Source organism: Bicyclus anynana, chromosome 23 (assembly GCF_947172395.1).
Source record: "Bicyclus anynana chromosome 23, ilBicAnyn1.1, whole genome shotgun sequence".
In the NCBI taxonomy this organism is placed as follows: Eukaryota; Metazoa; Arthropoda; class Insecta; order Lepidoptera; family Nymphalidae; genus Bicyclus; species Bicyclus anynana.
The window spans coordinates 2,628,314-2,651,526 of NC_069105.1; the positions used below are offsets into that span (position 1 = coordinate 2,628,314).

Sequence of the window (23,213 nt, forward strand, 5' to 3'; positions counted from 1 at the left end):
TTAATCCAGAAAAAATAAGGTTTAGTTTAAATGATCTATAAATACAAAATTAAGTTTTGTATAATTTCCGATTGATGCGGATGACGATTTACACTTTACAGTAGTCTGTGAAAAAATTACGTCACCTCAATCAATGGATGTCAAAAATGTCAAACAAAATGTCAATTTTCGAACAGTTCCGAAACGGTAATTAAAATGTTGTAAAAGCTTTTAAAAAAGGCGTGGCGTATTAAACTTTTCGTATAAAAGAAATTAAATAGTACATAATTTATATACTTTTCCATTAATACTTAAAACATAAAAATGAATAAGCGCTATAGTAATTAAACTCAAAATTTAATTAATAAATTGACAACTTGTTTGTTTTGGTGTCGTGATTTTGAACGTTAATTATAAAATCAAAAATGTTGATTTTTGTGAAGAAACTGTGAAGTGTTTGTGTTTTTAATTTAAAATTATGCTGAAATTGTATTGAAAAATGGGTGAGACTCGATTTTACTTGTTTAGCAGGGATCCAGTAAATTAAGAGATAACTAAGATTTAATATAATATGACGTATTTATTGCAGACAACCCAAATAATGATACTCTGGATTTATCAAGGCGTGGATTGAAGAAAGTGGAGAAAGCTCCTGGAGAGGAAGCTAAAACGATCATAAACTTAATCCTCGATCACAATGAACTTCAGCGGCTGGACAATATCGACTCCTACAATCGTGTCGAGAATGTAAGCCAAGTTTCTTCTGTAATTTCGGAATAATTCAAATTAATATTCTATAATACGAAAGAGGTCGACATTTATGAGATTAAAAAGCAAATCGGAGCTTCCTTAGCAGTACGACATCATAGAAACATAAAAATTCAAATATTTAAAGAAAAACTTAAAACTAGTATCAGGGCAGCAATAATCATACGATAATTTAAATAGACATGGCAAAGAAGTAAATAAATAAATTCAAAAAACTATATACTTAAATAAAAATATTATTATTTATTAACAGTGATTCAATGAGGAGAAACTGATTTCCATTAAGAATTTCTTTTTTAATTTATTATTATTATCAAGTTACTGAGCAACACACAGGCTGGTTTTTAATACCTGAAAAGTCCATGTGTTTCCCCAAATCTCACAATTTGTAAAAAATAAATATCACTTGATCAGAAACACAGATCATCTACTAGGTAATGGTGAATGTTGTTTGTTCCAGTTGTCAATATGCAACAATTTCCTCATGCGAATGCACGGGGTCTCCAGGTTGACCAATATCCGCATCCTGGCGCTCAACAACAATGGCGTCCTGCAGATTGAGGGACTGAAGGACTTGATATATCTCAAAGTGCTAAAACTTGCTGGTATGTTGTCGAAATTGTCCTAAAAAGAAATATAATAACAGTGTCGCCTAAAAGACCTTCTGGGTTAACAAAAATATATACAAATAAATATATGAAATTAGGAGTAGATGGTTTGCTAAACTCACGCTCACGCTCCAAGTGTCAAAAGCCTCAAATCGTTATTAACCCATATTAGCTCAAGTCTCCTCTCAGAATGAGAGGGGTTGGGCCAATAGTCCACCATGCTGGCCCAATGCAGATTGGCAGACTTCCCACACGCAGAGAATGAAGAAAATTGTTTGGTATGCAGGTTTCCTCACAATGTTTTCCTTCACCATTATATAATGATTTATTTATTTTGCTATCATCTGCGAAAAGTCGACGAACCCATGCAACTCTACAATGTGCAATTGCACGTTCTAGAGTCAACATCTCCTGAGGATGCTCCGGTTTTGGGGTGAAACTAACGTAGAGAGTATTTTGTCGGACCTGGGTGACGTTGTCGCATGGGTTCGTTGACTTTTCGCGGATGATAGCAAAATAAACAAATCATTATATAATCATGATGAACTTCCGCAAAGTAACGCCTGCTTCTATCCAATTTTCCTTCACCGTTTGAGACACGTGATATTTAATTCTTTAAAATGCACACAACTAAATAGTTGGAGGTACATGCCCCAGACCGGATTCAAACCCACACCCTCCGGAATCGGAGGGAGAGGTCATATACACTGGGCTATCACATGCCTTGTCAAAGTTATGCAATAATGTTGATGATGCTGCTGCAGCTGCTCTGGATATGCATTCTAATATAGATCTTGCTGCAGTTCTAGATAGGCCCAGGTCTTTAAGCAGTTTATAATAGAGAGATTTTGCAGTTCTGCCTCTTTCACCCACAAAGAGAAAATAAATAATTTTATTAATTGATGATGATTAATTATTATTATCATAATAAATAATAATACAAATCTAACAATATTAAAAACCCTACTTGTTGTCAACATTCAAAGACATTAATACTATATAGATAGGTTTAAATACCATTAGCAAGTACATAATACATTTAATTGAGTAATGTAATGTATATTTGTTGTTGGTGAGTTTGTCACAGTAAATCATCTCCCAATGAACATGTATGACATTTGCAATACTAATGAAGGAAGCAAAACAATGGATTTATTCTGCGATTGCATGCAGTTTGACCTTCTAGTTAATTTATTACCTACTCTGTTTACAGTAGATTACCCATATCTTATGCACTCTTAGTAACAATACTATGTGTGTCTATGTAGGATTTTCAATGTAGTTCTATTTCTGACCTATATATAATATATATGTTTGTATGTCTACAATTTTCTCAAAAGTTACTTATATATAGGCCCTAAATAGTATATAAGATTAATTTAAAATTAATGTTAAATTGTGTTATTCAGGATTTTATAAATTACTTTTCTTTTTAAATGATTCATTAGAATAATTTCATATAAATTGTCTGGAATATAATATGACACAGTGAATCCACGGAATGTTAAGATATTTGTCTTGCTTACAGTTCGTTTCATGTAGGATGGTGCAGGTGACAGTATGTATACAGGCAACTGTCACTATACCCATGCAATCTGAAAAACACTTTAGGAGGTATGTCAGTTATACCTCCTAAAGTGATTTTCTTATGTCATACTATTAAATGTATCCTGTAGGATACATTTATTAGTGTTGTAAGGGGTAATCTCTGGATCTACTAAACCAATTATGAAAATTCCTTTACCACTAGTAAGCCACGTTATTTGCGAGTGACATAGGCTATATTTTATCCCCATAATCTCGCGTTTTATACCACGGGGCTAGATAAATATGCTCAGAGGCACAATTATCCGCCCACTTATATAGTCGCGTCATATTAAAGTGGGCGGATATTTGTGCTTCTGAGTATATAATGTTTTTGTTTGCAGGTAACAACATAAAGTCGATAGAACACCTCAACCACAACATACACTTAGAGCATTTGGATCTGTCCAACAATCAGATATCTTTCATATCTGATATATCATATCTGAAGAATCTAAAGGTAAAAACCGTTGATTTTTTTTTTACCTCAATTACCGCGCTGCAGCTTCCATGGATGTATGTGAGATATTTAATTGACTTTCTAGATGGAGGATATTTTGTATGTACATATTTTTTTTTTTTTAATTTATTTAGTACCAATATTAGTCACACACAAAAGTAAAAAGAAAAACAGTGGACAAGGAAACACTTATCTCTATAAGAGATCTCTGCCAGTGACTCAGTTTTATACTACCATTTTACACTTAGACAAATTTGTTTATGCTTAAAGACGGCTTCCTTGGCGCAGTGGTATGCACAGTGGATTTACAAGACGATTCCTGGGTTCAATTCCCGGCTGGGCTTCTTAATTAGTCCAGGTCTGGTTGGTGAGCTCTGGCCGTGGCTAGTTACCACTCTACCGGCAATGACGTACCGCCAAGCGATTTAGCGTTCCGGCACTATGTCGTATATTAACCGAAAGGGGTGTGTTTCATCTTACTTTATATTCTTTACAAGTTAGCCCTTAACTACAATCTCACTTGATAAAAAGTAATGATGCAATTTAAGATGGAAGCGGGCCAACTTGTAAGGAGGAGGATAAAAATCCACACCCCTTCCTGTTTTCACATGTAATTTTTGTCCAAGCCCTTGAACAAAAATTACATGTGAAATGACCCAAACGTGAATAACGCTTGAAGACTAAGGCGTGCGACCCTCATATTTTGACTCCTGCGCTGGAAATATGTACGGCGTTTTCGGGTAAAGTATCTGTATATGTGTACAAAACGAATTGCACAAATGCCGTACAGTAATAAATTACCTATTTTGCTTCTGCAATTGTCGACAATTAAAAGTTTGTTCTGACTTCCTGCACCACCATTTTAGTACGGCACTAGGATTTTCGACATTTATTTTTAATCATCTTTAACACTATAACAAAGGGATGATGACAGTTTTTTAAATTGTATATAAATTAAGAGTATATTAATAGCAAAGCAATTGTGTAAAAGGAACAGGGTATCTGCGATCATTACTTTCGGAGCTACAGGGATTTAAAGGGTCAGATTTGCGGCGCTGTCGCGGTTCCCTGAAAAACGCTCCATACAAAATGGCACGATTTAGTGACGTTGTTGGCTCGCTGATCGTTAAATTTGTATGGGCGTTCAAACAAAATTATTAATATCTTTGTTATTTGTGCGTTTATGTTTATAGTTCATTTATTGTAAAATTGTCACATTTAATGTAAGGAAGCTAAAACTGTATGAATTTTCATCTAATTACGATAAAAAAAAAATAATGGATTTTGAAATTTTATAATCTTATTTATTTTGCAAATATCCAGACAATCTTTGCTTTTTATGTATAAATTAGTTAACATTGACCTTATTTACCTGAATGTATCATAAAAATCAATATATTCAAACCTAGTCATCATCCCCATTATAATTAGTCGTAATTCATCATTTGTACCTGAGAAATTCACTCGCGTACTCACCACTGTACCGCTCAGAAATGACAGCATAGTGTTCAAAGTTATTTTCTGATATAGTAACAGCCTTTTAAGCGTTATTCACGTTGGGTCGTTTTTGTTCAAGGGCTTGTAATCTAATAATAAGGCCGCTGGTCTTTTAATGGCCGTTAGCTGGTAATGGTGATCGACCTTCCAGCACCTGAACCTGGAGCGCAACCGCATCCAGGACCTGCGGCAGTGCGAGCGGTACGTGCCCACCACGCTGGCGCAGCTGCAGCTGGCGCACAACAACATCTCCGACCTCAACGAGGTGTCGCACCTGGTGCAGCTGCACGCCCTCGACAGCTTCTCCGTGCAGGGAAACCCCTGCGTGGCCATGGCGGGGAAGGACAAACTGTATCCTTTACTACTGTTACTATTTTTTATTTTTTTTATTTTTATTTATTGGTACCCCAGAGATGGGAAAAGGAAGCAAGGGCGACCACATAAGAGATGGGAGGATAACCTGCCGAAAGGATGGCGAGGAAAGGCCAGAGATCGAGTAGAGTGGAAAAGTCTGGAGGAGGCCTATGTGGAAGGACAACCTGATTGCTCTAGTATATAAATTAAGTAATAGTATAAGGTATATCAGAGCAATCAGAGAATAAAGGCTATTTTTATTTTATTTATTGGTTTGCAAAACTGGCACAATATCGTAACCTAACATATATATCAAAAATAGTTTCTATTCATCCTCATGTAATTGTGCCTTCATCATTATTAACCCATATTCGGCTCACTGCTGAGCTCGAGTTTCCTCTTAGAATGAGAGGGGTTAGGTTAGGCCAATAGTACACCACGTTGGCCCAATGCGGATTGGCAGACTTCACACACGCAGAGAATTAAGAAAAATCTCTGGTATGCAGGTTTCCTCACGATGTTTTTCCTTCACCGTTTGTGACGCGTAATATTTAATTTCTTAAAATGCACACAACTGAAAAGTTGGAGGTGCATGCCCCGGACCGGACTCAAACCCACATCCTCCGGAATCAGAGACAGGTCATATCCACTGGGCTATCACGACTCAAATTGCGCCTACTCGAAGCAAACTTACTCTAAATTAAAAGACAAAAGACAAACAAACAAAAAGATAAAGAAAAAACAAATGTGAAGAAGTAATCAATCAACAATATTCAAGGAAACTTAGTCATAATACTACTAATTGAGTCACTGAAGATATCTATACGGTTTCGGACACTGTTTGCAAAATATTACTTGGTTAGAATGCATCATCATCATCATCATTAGCAGCTGATGGACAGAGCAGCTCCATGCAACTCACTTGATGTCCTGAATCGACTATGGGGGGTTGACCAACACTGAACTTTCTGGTGTTGGCTTGCCACTGCAGCCATTTGGGAACCTTGTACCGTCCATCTGCTCGTTGAACTACGTGCCCCGCCCATTGCCACTTCAGCTTTGGTTCTTCTGCTGATCTCGTAATTTGTAATTCGATCATGCAGAGAAACTTCAAGCATAGCATGTAAAGATATTGAGTTAAAGAAATTGAAGATGTCACCTGATAATGGAATTGAATCAGAAATTGGATTACTGCCCTTAAATTAAAATAATATAGGTGTTTTGTGATTTATTAATTGTTTCCCCTTAATTCACCACTCAGAGGGTTTGATTACCGTCCGTTTGTTCTGAATTGGATCATGAGTGTCAAGTCTATAGATGGGTTTATCGTCAGCGCCATAGAGAGGTGAGTTGTCACATTTAGTTGTTGTAATGTATATAATAAATTAGTTTTAAAACATATTCGCCCGTAAAGTATCGTTTATTTCACCGATTTTAATATAGCAATGTATCTCATTACGCACGTGTGTTGTAATGTAATATAAAACCTTTCCGTCTTAAAACGAACGGTATTTTTTAAAATCTTGGCAAAGAGTTTTTCTGTCAGAAAAATGCTCAACATTTTATGAATAAAATTAACTTTGTGAGAGATGAAAAAACATTGATTCTTAAATTTTAATAATTTTGACAATAAATGTTAACCATTTATCGGTATCAGAAACACAGAGATATAAAGTCAAGTAAGTTAGAAGTTTGTTTTTTTAAATTATCCTTTTATCTAGATAGATTGAGCGGTAAAGCTGAAAATAGACAGATATACAAACTCACTCTAACGTTTATAGGTTAGTTTCTGTATATTGTTTTCAGCCTCAAAGCAGAATGGCTATACAGCCAAGGCAAAGGCAGACATTTCCACCCGGGCCAACACAGGGAGTTGTGCGAATATTTGGCCTCCACGTGTCCTCTAACCGCTGACGCGTTAGAGACGGAGGATCAGAGGAAACTGCGCCTTATTCTCAGTAAGGTAAGGTCTCAAGTAACATGGCCAATAGAGGGAGTTATACGAATATCTCGCCTTGAGACTGAGTATCACAGGAAACACTGCTTTATTCCCAGCAAGGTAAGGTCTCAAGTAACTTCACCAGCAAAGGGAGTTATACGAATATCTCGCCTCGAGATGGAGTTGCAAAGGAAACTGTGTCTTATTCTCAGCAGAGTAAGGTCTCAAGTAACTAGCTACTATATAACTTAACATTGCCATTACCAAAAACTTATATGATGTTATGATACAAATCTGAGTCCATCTGTGTAACAATCATCATTATCATCAACCTATATTCGGCTCACTGCTGAGCTCGAGTCTCCTCTTAGAATGAGAGGGTTAGGCCAATAGCCCACCACGTGGCCCAATGCGAATTGGCAGACTTTACACACGCAGAGAATTAAGAAAATTCTTTGGTATGCAGGTTTCCTCACTATGTTTTTCCTTCATCGTTTGAACTGATAAGTTGGAGGTGCATGCCCGAGACAGGATTCGAACCCACACCCTCCGGAATCGGAGGCAGAGGTCATATCCACTGGGCTATCACGGCTCATGAGAGACATGTGTAACAATACTTTTGCTGAAATAAACAATTTGTCTGTAGGCTCAGCACCATCAACAGCAGCTCAAGGATCAGAACCACAGTCCGGTGAAGTCCAGGATACAGTCTCCCAGGATGCAATGTGAGTGTCATCAAACTATGTTCTAGCTGTGAGTCATAGAAAACAAGAAATAAACAGTATCCAAAATCACGGACCCCGACGGTAAACGGGAACACATGTATTCTTGGCTAACGTTCTGAGTCTGAAAGTCTTACCTCTTGGCTATGATCGCTAAATTTGCGTAAAGTACTTAGTACCGAAATTATGCATGGGATTGTGTCAGTTTAGCCTTTTTCGTCATTCCTGGGCCTTTCTGCACTTGGTAGTGGCCAAGTGCAGAAAACGCGTTTGCGAAAAACTGATGATTTTGATGGTATGAATGTTTGTTTCTCTGTCACGTCGCGACTACTGGACCGAATTAGCTGAATTTTGAAATACATAGGCTACTTTTTATCCCGCAAAAATTCAGGTTTCCCAAAGGAATTGTGATATACGCAATTTCACACAGACAAAGCCTTGGGCGACCGAAAGAAACCATGGTTCGTGCAAAAACTGATTGTAATGATGGTATGAACTCTTTCACGCAAAAACTACTAACTTTTTGGCTGTTATTTGGGAAAAAAATTGTACAAACTGTAAAATTTTACGTAGACGAAGTCCTGGGTAATAGCTATACTATATCAATGTTATACTTTATCAATATATTATTATGGGAAAGGGAACAACTCGTACACTGGTAAAACCATGGTGCGTCCTCTAGTTAGTTATAAATGATTTAACATTTTCAGCGAGAATGTCCCAAAGAAACATGGGCAGATCTCCAGACCGACTCAGTTCAAGTTTCCACGGCGGTATTCACAAAACCGGTGCACAGTCTCACATGATGTCCATGTCCTGTTCCGGGGAGCTGCCCACGCCTCCGTCCACCTTCGACAGCCCCCAGCACTCCCATAGACAAGATAGAATCACAGGTAAAAATTATCATAGTGTCAAAGTGTTTTTCAGATAGCATGGGTACGGTGAGTTGCCTTATGACGTTCATAATACGTACTATTGTCGTGAATCGCGGCAAACTTTCAATAGTGAAACAAACCGACAAAGACGTACCGCCAAGCGATTTAGCATTCCGGTACGATGTCGAGTAGAAACCGAAAGGTGTGTGGATTGAAATCCTCCTCCTAACAAATTAGCCCGCTTTCGTCATCACTTACCATCAGGTGAGATTGTAGTCAAGGGCTAATTTGTAAATAATAAAAAAAAACGAACTGTAACTGTACCCATGCTATCTGAAAAACACTATAATGTTACATTTCAGACCAGAAAAGGTTATCTTCACATTACTGAACAGGCTAAATGGTCAACGATTTTTTCATGTCCCCGAATGTTATTTGGGGCAAATTAAAAAAAGAGGTCATGTCTTTATAACTCGACAGTATCAGTTTCAAATTCATGTCTATCTCTCTCAATGACTACAATATAGCTAATGTTAGACAGAGAGAGATAGAAATATTTCATTCAAAATCAAATAAGTTTGCCAGCACTAGTTCAACATTTCAAGTGGCTTAATGTTTTACTTTCAGAACAACAAATACAACCTCAACAACTTCAACAGCTATCACAAATACCACAACAGTTATCTCAGCTACCACAACAGTTACCACAACAGCCACAACAGTTATCACAATTACAACAACCGAAGGCGATAAACCATTCGCTGGAAGCCGCTTCCAAAATGGTGCCAGTACCCGAGTCCCTAATGAGTCCTGACTATCAAGACCCGATATTCGATATACAGAAAACTATACCAAAAACAAATTCCGCGAATGTCTCAAACACGTCATCCCAATCCTCGAATAGCAGTGTGAATGAAGAAAGAAAGTCGGTTAGCAAGAACTTGAAAGGATCGCCCAAGTTAACCAAAAGTGCAACTTCATCCCCTAAGTTAAAGTCCAAAATCGAACGCAAGGGGAGTCTATCGAAAATTGAAGTTGATAAGAAAATTAATGGTAAGTTGATTGAAAATTTTCTATATTGTTCATTTACTTAATCTATGTTTAATATTTTTAAAGCTGAAGTTTGCTTGTTTGGTAAAACGCATTGTATTGGACAGTCCATTGATTAACGCTTTGAATTATGAAACCCTTTCAACTGTAGTTTTAATAAAAATCGCGCACGAAGTGTTCTTTACCATTGTCGATAAAAACTGCAAAAAATCGATAAAATCGTGTCTGTTCTTTGTCCCCTTAAATATTTATTGTACTCTGTTTTTTTAGTATTTGCTGTTATATAGCGGCAACAGAAATATGTCATCTATGACAATTTCAACTATCTGACTATCTGACTATCAACAACAGGAACAGCAGTCTTAGTAGTAGGCTTTTACCCTTCGGGTACGAAATCCTAAAAAATAGTCCACTGTTTTCTTTAAAGGTTTAACAAAAGAGAACACTGACCAAGTAGACCCGGATAAGTTGGAAGTGATAAAACTCGCATCAAACCAGAGGCGGCAGAAAAAGATGAGCGTGGAGACGATGGCGGCCGTCACCATACAGAAGATGTGGAGGGGATACCGCAGCAGAAACCTGAATAAGGATACCTTGAGGATCCTACATGCTATTCAGGCGGCGAGGGCGAGGCAACATATACAGTGAGTTTCTCTTATCTATCTCTAGTCCTTGTCTCTTTTTTTGTAGTCCGTCTGTCTGTCAAGGCCCTTTATTTTGGGAAAGCTTGGAGGTATCAACTTGACATTTAAACCATCCTATTAATTGTTTGAAAGTTTGTTTGGATGTTTGTTACTCATTAACGCCGCTACTACTGAAGTGATTTAACTGAAATTTGGAATGGAAATAGATTAACACTCTGGATTAACACATAGGCTACTTTTTATCCTGAAAAAATCCATGGATTCCTGAGATTGGCGAAAACGTGATGATTTTGATGTTGGTTACTCTTTTACGCCTCGGCTACTGAACCGAATTATCTAAAATTTGAAGGAGAGATTGATTATAGTCTGGATTAACACATAGGCTACTTTTCATCGCGAAAAAATTGATGGTATCCGAGGGATTTGTGAATAACTGAAAATTAGGAAAATTCTCAGGTATGCAGGTTTCCTCACGATGTTTTTCCTTCACCGTTGGAGACATGTGATATTTAATTTCTGAAATTGCACACAACTGAAAAGTTGAAGGTTGCGAACCGGATTCGGACCTTCACCCTCCGAATTGAAGGCAAAGATCATATCCACTGAGCTATCATGGCTATATTTATATGTATTGATACAAAAATTGTCTCAGACGGCTAACTTGCGATATGGAGGCGACGAAAGCAGCGCTGGAGAGTGAGAGGAAGATCCAGCAGCTGCAGATGCAGGCCATCAACGCGCTGTGGAAGAAGGTCTCCACGCTGCAGAATATTGGTAAAGTTTCCTCCCGTATGCAGAAATATACCACCCTCAGATCCTGGACTAGACTGGCCTCAAGGTTAGCAGAACCAGCAGAATATCCAGCAGTTTCAGATGCAAGCCGTCAACGCGCTCTGGAAGAAGGTCTCCACGCTGCAGAATATTGGTCGTTTCCTCCCGTACGCAGAAACATATCATTCTTAGATCCTGGACTAGTCTGGTCTCAAGGTCAGAAGAACCAGCAGAACATCCAGCAGTTTCAGATGCAGGCCATCAACGCGCCGTGGAAGAAGATCTCCACGCTGCAGAATATTGGTAAAGTATACTTTCCTACGCAGAAATATATCATCCTCGGAAGAACCAGCCGACCTCTGTCGGAAGAACCAGCAAAACATCCAGCAGTTTCAGATGCAGCCCGTTAACGCGCTGTAGAAGAAGCTCTTCATGCTGCAGAATGATTTTCGCTATCTGCTAACTGCGTAACTTGAGCCTTCGTCCGCGCAGTACAGAGGTGTGAGGTGTGATGGATTGATGATAAATAGGCTATTTAACACTGAAAGAATTTTTCAAATCGGACCAGTAGTTCTTGAGATTAGCGCGCTCTTCATCTTTATAATATTAGTATAGATTTTTTCTGTTACCAACAAGCATAACAAACCGTTGTGGACAAATTAAAGATAAATTAAAAATCGTAAAACATTGTAGCAAACTTTTTGATCAAGTAATGGTTCCATTATAAAAGTTGAATTATCAAGATATTTTTAGATATAATTAAATTGCCGGGTAACGGGTCTACGCCTGGGCAGGGAAGGGCATTCTCTTTTAAGCGTTTGTCTCCTCTAAGAGAAATTTGCAACTTGATCCAGTACGCTGCTTCAGTACTGTTTGGCATTCTTATGGTGATAACTTTCTAATAATGACCCTGACTGGGCTGACGGCTTAACATGCGTACTAATTGCCGGTTTCACCACATTCTGATAAGTGTCCAAAAGTCTAAACATAATTTTCACCACTTTCTTACTTATGTCAAATGTCTATTTTCAGACCCAAAAAGCAGGGAGTCAGAATCTGAAGACAATTCGGAAGTTTTGAGGCATCTGACGGAAACCTGTGTTAATTTGCAGGCGCAGGTAAACTTTATTTTTCTCCATACTCCTGAAAATCCTTTACATATCATATTGTATTGCAATAATACGAAAATTTTAGACTCAAAATGTTTGTATTAATTAGGTAAACTACAACATAAAAGAAAAGTATTGTAAATTGTAAGGGTCTGTCATTATGAAACGGCATTATCGTTATATTTGTCTGACGTGTCGTGTCTTGACTCATCTGAACGGAATCGGTTTCATACAAAGGTCACTCATCACGAAAACTCGAAAAGTACTTGACATAAAAAGATGCAATGTCTAAGGGCGGAAGTCTCAAAATACATCTGCACAACACTAGATGTTGCGATTTATTTGAAAGTCCCTAGCGATGGTACAATTGGCTATTTGACAGTTGTAACGATAACATATAAAATGTCTTGGTTTCTGTACTCTGCCTTGGTAATTATAGTAGGTGAATGTAACATTATAACTGTATCTAGGTGGTGGAGTTGCAAGGCTGCATGCAGGAGGTTCTACGCGCCGTGTGCAATAAGAGCCGCGCCGAGCCTGTAGCCACACAGACCGACATCGTCGCTGTCACCACCCCACAAGTAATATATCATCATCATCACCATCATCATCATCATCATCATCATCAACATCAACATCTTCATCTTCATCTTCATCATCATCATCATCATCATCATCATCATCATCATCATCATCATCATCATCATCATCACCATCATCATCATCATCATCATCATCATCATCATCATCTCCATAATATTCATCGTCTTCGTCAGCGTTATCGTCATCATCATCATCATGAAAAGTAATATGTACGTAGACTTAGTTGGACCGCTACATCTACATACGACTCGAATTTGTTGTGTTTTCAGGAGGAGAGATGCGGCTGGCTGCGGCGACCGCAATCGCTCGCTATTCCCGCCGCCGCGCCCGCACCCGCCGCACTCCTCAACGACCTCGTGTAAGTGTTATTTAGTAATATATATTCGTTTCTACCGCCACAGCATTGCTGTGATCCGGTCATAAGGGTATGGTTGCCAATGTTATTATAGTGCAACATAAAAGATTAGAAGTTAATAAAAAACTACAGCGAGTTTTTTACTCTTTTGTGTCGCACTATACATTACATTATTTTGGTAATAATAATAATGTAAAAGATATTCAGCCAATGAAACTGCATTAGAGTGTGTAAGGTCAAAGTCCCATATCCCCCCTCCAATAAGAAAAGATGGGAGGCCTAACCCTGTAGAACGCCGTGGTAACAAGGATTATGAAGAAAAATCATCATCAACATTATTTTCTAATCATTAAATCCAGACGAGGTCTAGCTGAGAGTTCTACAATTCCATTAGTAAAAGCTTTTAGTGACAGAGAGTGTCTGGGGAACATCTTGCTTATTTTTGCTGCCCAGCGTTTATTATTTTTTTTTATTGATATAGTAAATATTGAAATTCAAAAAATAAATTGATAAATTGTTACTATATAATAGTATATATTGCTCAAAATCAAAGATTATAGAATATATGATCATACTTTTGGTTTTATTGACAAGATATTTGACCAAAAAACATTAATATTTCCAGTGTAAAAGCAACCGATGTAGATGCTCTAGACATAGAGCGTACCGAGTCGGTGATCGAAGAGCCCAGTATAGACGACCTCACCGAACGAGAGCTGGTCGTCGACTGATGATCATTTACATTTTAGCTAATAATTCGAACGCGTTCACACATCCAGAGACAATCTAGACATCGACAGTGCATATTACGAAACGAATTTTAGAAAGAGATAGACGTATTGACTTTGCAGTGCTGAATCTCTGTCGCACGTATTACACATGAATTTTTGAAGTAAAACTTCTTTACGCATGCTTGACTCGAGTAAATTGACAAATTGTAATCAAGCGTACAGCCACAGTGAAACAGTGTTTGTTATTTTGAGCTACCAGTAGATGGCGTTCTTTGAGAACTTTGAAACTAACCCTATTTGTACACTATAAAAACTTGTTGCCATGCAGTTCAGTCTGAGGCTCACAGATGGCGCTTTTTTATTTTTGAAAGAAGTTTTGTTTCAGTCGTTTGGACTACAGCACAGTTTTTTTTTTCAAAATTTATATCAAAACCCAACAACGTTAGTGCTTGTGATATAACTGAAAGAGACAAGCTCTGCGAATACAGCAAATCTATCTCTTTATAGTTCAATGTGTAAGAGTAATATGAATATTACAAATTCGTTTCTATAAAAATCATATACCTTTATGGCCTAAAGGAGAAACCCAGTCTCCATGTGAATTTGGGCTCAAAAAATTGGCTAAATCAGCTAAATTACTTCTTAAAGGTACATTTGTGCAACTTAATCGGATCCGTTTGACATCAAATTCATCGCATTATCTGTGACTGACAGTTTTTTTTAGGGTTTTGACATTAATTTGACAAGTAAAAAATAATGAAATCAGCTTATTTTCCCTGTTGGCCATTATTGTTTCGTCTAAAATTCAAATGGAGTAATCTAGTAAAAAATACAAGACTTTTGGTACATTTTTCATTTCGGTATCGTTCTGAAGAGTGGGTCCAATTTCGGGTTTCTCCTTTTAGTCTATGATAAACTGTCATATCAAGTATGTCCTCAAATGGATTCATCTGTGATCGCGTTTCTTTTTTGTATTATAAAGAATAATTGCGAAATTACGCTGCGTCAAAAAAAGCTTTAACTATGTTTGCGAACAGTTATGTGTGTGTGTTGTAGTCAAAAGCCGAATTCCTTTTGGTATTGCGGTTTATTTATCGTATTGTGTGTGACAGCTAAAGAAATGTGTGGTTACTACTAGCTCCTTTTAGACCATAAAGTAAAATTAAGATTAAAAAAACAAATGAATACCATAAATTCAATGTTGTGCATGATAGTTACGTCGATCATTATAGTCACTGAGTCAACGGGCCATCAATCGTTTAGCCTAAACGGCTCAGTAGATAACGCGCTGAGTAGATAGAGCGTTATCTACTTGCATTTAGTTGTGAGGCAATAAAGGAAACACTTGGTCGCTAACTATGGGCCTCATAAGAAGGCTCCGAGTCACACAGCGGGCGATGGAACGAGCTATGTTAGAAGTGTCTCTGCGTGATCGAATCAGAAATGAGGAGATCCGCAGAAGAACCAAAGTCACCGACATAGCTCAACGAGTTGCGAAGCTGAAGTGGCAATGGGCGGGGCACATAGTGCGAAGAGCCGATGGACGTTGGGGTCCCAAAGTGCTGGAATGGCGACCCCGCACTAGTAAGCGCAGTGTTGGCCGACCCCCCACCAGGTGGACTGACGACATCAAGCGAGTCGCAGGGATTCGCTGGATGCAGGTGGCTCAGTATCGTGATGTTTGGAAGTCCCTACAAAAGGCCTATGTCCTGCAGTGGACGTCCATCGGCTGATATGATGATGATGATGAAAGGAAACAACCTAAATGACAAAATGAAATGCGCTCACTAGATATCGCGTTATCAACTGAGTTGTGATATAAATGTCAATAGATAGTCATAGGGAAAAGATTGCGGTCCCGTCGACTACGTTGATAACGCGTTTACTCATTTTCAAAATGTCGTTTGCAATAAATTCGATCCTTTTTATAAAATATGCGTAATTTAAAATGATAAATACAAAACCAGAGCATCGCATAGACAAAGCAGCTGAAATTATTTGAATAAGTTAAGGTTAGAATTTAGCTTTAATTTGGATTTTTTCAAAATAATGTTTTAAAATTAGGAAAGACCGGATTGGCTTTATTATATCTGTAGGAAAAACCAAAGACAAAACTCGATTAAGGTTATGTGAAATTAATTCTCACTTTCCATTATTTATAAACGTGGTTTAGCTTATTAGTAGTTACTTAGTTTTATTTTATACTAAATAGGCTGTATGGTCATCAATCTTTGCCTGTCAAATTAAAAAAAAAAACTTCTTTGTCTCCTTTTTCCAAATGGTAAATTACTCACGACAGAAAGAGACACCTATTCCACCACTGTACAGCATTTATTAATAAGTTACTAGGCTGCTAGCGTAATAGACACGAGAAAACTTAAATAAAAAAAAATGTAGGTATTTTTTCTGAACCAAAATTGTTGTTTTTCTAAATTACTATGACAGTTTTGCAGCGATCTCCTATTAAAAAGTGGACGCCCAATCAGCGACCAAAAACGTCCCCACTCAATGAGTGCCAAACACAACTTCTTGGCACTCAATTCAAGTAGTCGCATTTGCAAATTCAACCTTAAACTCAATCCTTAAAGTTGAATTTGCTCTGACTTTGGGATTTTATTGAATATTGGACTGTATTTAGAGGCCTTTAGGTTTAATTTTCTTTACTAATAATTCTAAAACTGTCAAAACAAAATTGACCAGTTTTTAAGTGAAATATTCTACATGATTGTGCGTCCTTTTATTATAAGAGGTCAATGCAGTTTTGTGTATATTTTTTCCTAAAATTTCGTGTCTGTTTTGCTGGCCCTAAAGAAAATTTCAAGCTTTATATTTTTTAATCTCAAATGTAAATATGAGCAAAAAGCACATTTTATAAGTTTTAAAATTATTTATTTATTTAAGTTATTTATTTATTGCTAAGCGTTTTATTATTAACATAGATATCGTGGTTGTTTATTCAGAAACGAATTTTCCATAGATTTAGTTAATTGTTTTTATAGCGTTTATTTTTGTATATTGTAACAATACTTTTATTCATTAGCTTGTTTGCCAACACAAAAATGCATTTTTTTACATTTGACTTGTCAAATTTTATTCTGCCATTTTATTTAATTAATTAATACAAGAATACTAAAATGGCGATTAAAATGAGGGTCAGCAGTATTTAAAAAATAAGTATTTAAAAAAATATATTCTCTGAAATTGGTCAAGCCGTTTCGGAGGAATGGTTTCCTATTTGGTATCGAAAGAAATATTTATAAAACTCAATGTAATACTGGTAATTTAAATAACAAACGAAACGCGAAACGCTTTATACGAAAATTCCTTTTTTTTAATGACGTCACAATTGTGACTCTGTCAACAAATGTCAAGAATGACATCACTGAGCTTCTGATGTAAATACACAAAGAATAATTTTTAAGATTAATTTATATGTAAGGTTTTCAATTTAATATACAGACACTATAAGCTCACATTCGCACGAGAGTTTTTTTAACGGGCGGTAAAAGACACGTGATAGCCCAGTGGATAGGACCTCTGCCTTCGATTCCGGAGGGCGTAGGTTTGAATCCAGTCCGGGGCAGCACCTCCAACTTTTCAGTTGTGTGCATTTTAAGAAATTAAATATCACGTGTCTCAAACGGTGAAGGAAAACATCGTGAGGAAACCTGCACATCAGATAATTTTCTTAATTCTCTGCGTGCGTGAAGTCTGCCAATCCGCATTGGGTCAGCGTGGTGAACTATTGGTCTAACCCCTCTCATTCTGAGAGGAGACTCGGGCTCAGCAGTGAGCCGAAAATGGGTAATAAGGCTTAAAATAATATGAAGTAAAAATTAAGGTCTAATTCTAACGCCCAAAATTGAAAATTCAACACTGCTCGATAAAAAAACGTTGTGTTTTAAAAACGAATTTGTTGTATCTGTACGTTTTTTTTAACGTCCGTTAAAACAACTCTCGTGCGAATGGGAGCTAAGCTCTCCGCCTACTACACAGGTTAGCGCGTATCCTTGAATAATTTTAATAATTATTCCTTTAATAATAATTTTCCGCTATTAGACATGCGCAGATGCGGGATGGGATGGCTGAGGATTTTTAATTAATCGATAAAATTTAGTATAAACTATGTCGATACTTAGACAATATTCCGTGATCGACGTCGAAACATCGTGGCGCAGTAATAAGTAAAAAAAAAATTATAAAAATAAATCGGTTGACTCTCTATAAAAGTGACGAATCCATTCCTTAAATTTTTTGTTCATTTTGAGAACAAAACATTCGATATGTCGCATAAAACGATGTTTTTGAGTTCAAAAACTTCCAAAAAAACTGATTTTTAATAATTTAAAACATAGGATACCTTCATAGGTACTCAAAACATTAAAATCAGATGATTACCCGATTTCCGAAACAAATTAATTTCTTAGTAGGGAAGTTGAAAAAAATACAAGGAGAAGAGTTATGACAGTGTAATGGGCGTTGACCTTTAGAGTATATGTCTATATGTAAGAAGTCTGTTAAAAATTAATGTTGTACCAAAATTTGCTTAGTTATGACTTAGTAGAATATGTTGAGTTTTTATATTTAGTAAAAGTTAGCATAGCTCCAAAAGTTTCTTTAGATTTGTAGGAATTAAGTTAGATTTTTATTCTAGAAGTGTTTTATTGTATTATAGCATTTTGTGGAGTCTCGCAAATCTAGATCTTGATAAGATTAGTGCATTTTAATATATTAACTTATTTGTTTAGTGCAAGTTATTTTAAGCGAAATGTATGTCTTGTATTGAAAGCTTTATTATTTTTTGTATTTTTTTTAAATTTTAGAATATGGTGCTTAGTAGCCAATATTTTGCGTTTATTTTTTTTTCCTTTTTTTCTATAAATTTTTGTATTTTGATAAAGTTTGTATTTCTACAAAAATATTTCAGCCATTAAAACTGAATTATTATCAAAAAATTAAAATTCATCATCACCACTAAAATTCAATAATAACTAACCAATCAATAATCATATTTTGTATGTACCTATGTTATCCCTAGTCATTTTTAACAATTTATTTCTTTTTTTTATATATTATCTACTGTATGAGGGATATATTACACTTATTCATTCGGATTCTGTTTAATAAGTGTAGCTGAACAAGTGTAATAATTCCCTAAAAATTATGTAACTTTGAGATTTAAGCTATCGTGGATTTAAATATGATATAATTGTGTTGATAAAAATTGTTAATAATAATAATTTCTAAAAAACTCTGCTTGATAAATACAAACAATGTAACAGTTTACGGAAAATAAGCAAAATTTCGGTTGTGTATGAATCTACGCTAAATCTTAATATTGTATATTTTTTTTTTATGAAATCTAATCTAAATAATGTCCTGTAAAATCGTCCTAGCATATTTGCAATGAGTCGTAATATTTAATGGAGAATAATAATCAGATAATTCAATACTATACAGATAGACCTACATGGTATTTGTAATACCATGCGAGAATAAAATGTAACAGCAATCCAGTGACAATTAATTTATAAAAAAAATATGATTTTCACAAGATCACACTGAAACTGTATTAATTAATAATTAAGATAATTTTAATTTGTTGTTAGTTCACATAACATCCTACCAATTCGGAGATGGAAAAAGGAATGTGATCAAAAGAAGAACAATTTTAGATCTCGTAAAAAATATTGGTTTTTTTTTAATGTTATAAACGTATTACGTCATACGTTAAATGTGAGTCGGGCTACATACCTTCAGTTTTAACTTTACAGTTATTTTTTAATCTAAATTTCAATCAAAATCATTAATAGCATAGATTTTTTTAATCAACTTATGCAATTATAATTATTTATTTATTTTATTTATGCAGTATTTCTTTAGAAAATAATAAAAAAAAATGTCTTTACGTTGAGCTTAAATCAAACTCTGGTTTAATATAATAACGTCGAAATGTGTTAACTTGCACGGCTTGGGTGTTAGGTTTATTTTCGTTACGGAATTTCTTGATTCGGTCGCCGCCCTTAAAAGCTATGCAAATAGCTTAAAAACTGTACAGTTAAAACTGACGAGCACTACATACAGACGATTGAACCGAACAGTTCGTCTGTAGCTCGCATTAGTAACAAAAAATATTCGCATATTTGCCAGTCTTGTGAAGTTTTATTTTGGCTAAATTGCTAGGCGAATCACAAGCGCTTCGCTTCAAGCTTGCGCGAGAGTCTTAGTATATAAGGAGGTGCACAAATGTGTTTGTAATTTGTATTGTATTCCAGCCGAATGGAAACTTGATTGTTTCAACAATTGTTTGTAGCATTTTAAAAACAAAATATCGTAGGTATTATTTTTATGATACAACAGAATTGTTTTTAGTTATTTTATTACGGTTTATACAGGGTGCTCGGGAGTAGTTCCCATAACTCTAGGGTTATATTATTTAGGGAAAATTAATTTAAAATATATAAGGAATCTGTGATCTAAAATTGGAGTGAAAAAACATTTATTTTGTAAATAGATCTTAAATTTTGTCCTTTATATGGCATCCTTATTTATACCTAGCCAAACTTATTCATTGATAAAAATCATCAAGTAGTAGTGAAGTGCGGTATGCCAGTTGGAATATCTCGTCGATATCGACAGTCTTACCACTACGATAACGTATTTTAAAAATAAGCAAGGATAGATAAAGGCTAGGGTCACATGGGATAGTTGGAATTATTTGAATTACTTTGTATGAAAACATAATTTTTTTTTTTAGTTATTAAATACTGTTCGCCTCGTATAAGTGGACTTGACAACACGTTGAAGTTATGTGAAAAACTCCCGAGCACCCTGTATAGCGACTCGGGTTTTTTACGGTTTTTCTACTAATCGATCATCAGTCGGTTTTTATACAATTTTGCTAACACTCTAAAATGTTACGAGATTGTTGTAACAATTGCGTATTTCTGTTCGGCTGAACCGTGGGTATAGAGTATAGACCACGGTGGGGTGTGTAATAAATGTTTATTGTGTAAGTGATATTGATTGTGAAACCTGACCAGAAAAATATTCTACTTGGTTAATTAAAAGGTATTAAGGTACTTTTTCAATGTAATTACTCATTCAAGAATTAGGGGTTCTAAAATTAGTGGCTATTTGGAAATGACATTTCCCAATTTTCTATGGAGGCTGTGCCTATATTCCGAGTGTCAAGTAAGCGGAACAAATTATTTTTATCTTAAAAAAACGTAGAATATTGGGCGTAAAACCTAAAAATATATTTTTCCCGGAGCCCCCATTTTTTTAATTAATTTAATAAAATGTGATTTTTCCATCAGCTGACAACACATTCATGCTTCTCTGTCTACGATTTAATGTTTCTTTGTTTTTTAAGTTGTGTCATATTGACAACATGACATTGACAGCTTACACCGGATATTAATTCAATTCCAGTTATTTTTATTGGTTGTTTGAATACTTTTACTATATTGTCTACGTTTTTGTAGACAAGGGAGCGAAACAAAAAAAAAATATTTATATTAATGCGGGTTCCGAAAACTCTAAAAAAATTTTTCTAAAAAGCGATTTGTATCCTCTATCTGTAAAAATACTATCGACATGCTTATAAATTATAAAGGTCCATTTTGGGACATGTTCTTTGTGAAAAAAATTACATCACCCATATAAAATCTTCCTTTCCTTTCGGAAGCAATTGGAACTACCACCATAAAACAGGAAGTTTTTGATACCTCACATCGCTCCTATCAAGAGATATTAAAAAGCTATTGACCCATTGTCGTAAATAGAATTACCTATTTATACCTACACCTAAAGTTTTGCATAAAAATAACACAGTCAAAATCAATTTTCCTTTAAACAGTTGCTGCTATAGGTCAAATTTATAATATAAAAATCTATACTAATATTATAAAGCTGAAGTGTTTGTTTGTTTACCTGAACGCGCTAATCTCAGGAACTACTCCGATGTCAGAAATTCTTTCAGTGATATATAATAGCCTATTTATCGAGGAAATTTATAGGCTATTATCACCGTATTCCTACGGAGACGGTCATATATAATACGAGTAAAATATTCACGCCACATGAGTGAATGAATCGACCATTATTTTTCTGGTCATGTCAGACGTGTGTACATTCTAATGTGTTGTGTCCTGTCCGGTGCCCTAACGTGTATGCAATATCGTCGTTGACTTTATTATTACTTGTTTGGCGTTCATTCAAAGATTCTATACTATTAGATATGGTCAAACACGTCGATACTGAGGCGAAAAAAAGCGGCTAATTGTCTTAATTTCATTTAGTCGCATAGTAAAAACGAAGGTTATATAAACAAATGATACCTAATGTCTACAATGTCGAGTTGTGTGTCCGAGTGTAAAAACTATATAGACAAATATATAATGTAAGTAAACACAGAATTGTGCATGTGTGCGCTCATTGGAGTAACTAAAGTCGAATCCCTTTTTGCGGTGATACAATTTTCGACACATATTTAGTTTGTTGTTTTTACATTTAGATTCCTGAAAAGATGTGAAAGTAATTTATGGATGAATAAGTTATATAATTATAATTAATATATTATTTTTGATTATACTACAATATGATTTTACTATATTATGTCAGATAATTCGAAAGAATTCCGAGTAATTATAAAGTCGACGACGTTACAAAAATGACTTGCCGTCCTTGATCACTTCAATTATAAAGCGAATGTACCTTTACCCACCTTATTTTGTTGTCATTACCTTTAGAGCCTGTATTTATTGTGGTTTATAAAATCATTTTAAAAAGTAAACTGCTGTTTCATTTAACTACATACTCTGTAGAGCATTCATAATTTTTCATGATCATTATCAGCCGATGGACGTCCAGTGTCCAGGTCCGGCCCGTCCATACGGTGAACGGAGCAGTCGCTCCAGGCGCCAAATCCCAGAGAGCGCCTAAATGATAATCCTACTCAACCGTAGACAGTACTGCGCCTGATTTTCAATTGGTCACCCCATAGTATGGTCGAGATCTTCGCGTTCCATTCTTACTTTACACTCATAATTTGGTATAGATATCTTCATATTATTAGGAGCAAACAGGAGAGGCGCCATAATTAGATCTCGCTCCATTTTAAAATTGACTTCGGGCCGGCTCTGCCAGTGTCCACTGCTGGA

The 23,213-nt window shown here is 35.8% G+C and overlaps 1 protein-coding gene across 1 annotated transcript; it reads left to right on the forward strand.

The window, feature by feature from the left end:
- Nucleotides 1-171: 171 nt before the first annotated feature.
- Nucleotides 172-22,846, forward strand: LOC112055295 (centrosomal protein of 97 kDa). Its single transcript, XM_024095329.2, has 16 exons — nucleotides 172-482; nucleotides 569-726; nucleotides 1,208-1,352; nucleotides 3,284-3,399; nucleotides 5,048-5,247; nucleotides 6,512-6,595; nucleotides 7,057-7,213; nucleotides 7,836-7,914; nucleotides 8,622-8,804; nucleotides 9,414-9,839; nucleotides 10,264-10,480; nucleotides 11,133-11,254; nucleotides 12,284-12,369; nucleotides 12,831-12,941; nucleotides 13,233-13,321; nucleotides 13,944-22,846. The coding sequence occupies exons 1-16, from the start codon at nucleotides 479-481 to the stop codon at nucleotides 14,047-14,049; spliced, it is 2,283 nt and encodes a 760-aa protein (XP_023951097.2). The 5' UTR covers nucleotides 172-478; the 3' UTR covers nucleotides 14,050-22,846.
- Nucleotides 22,847-23,213: the final 367 nt, after the last annotated feature.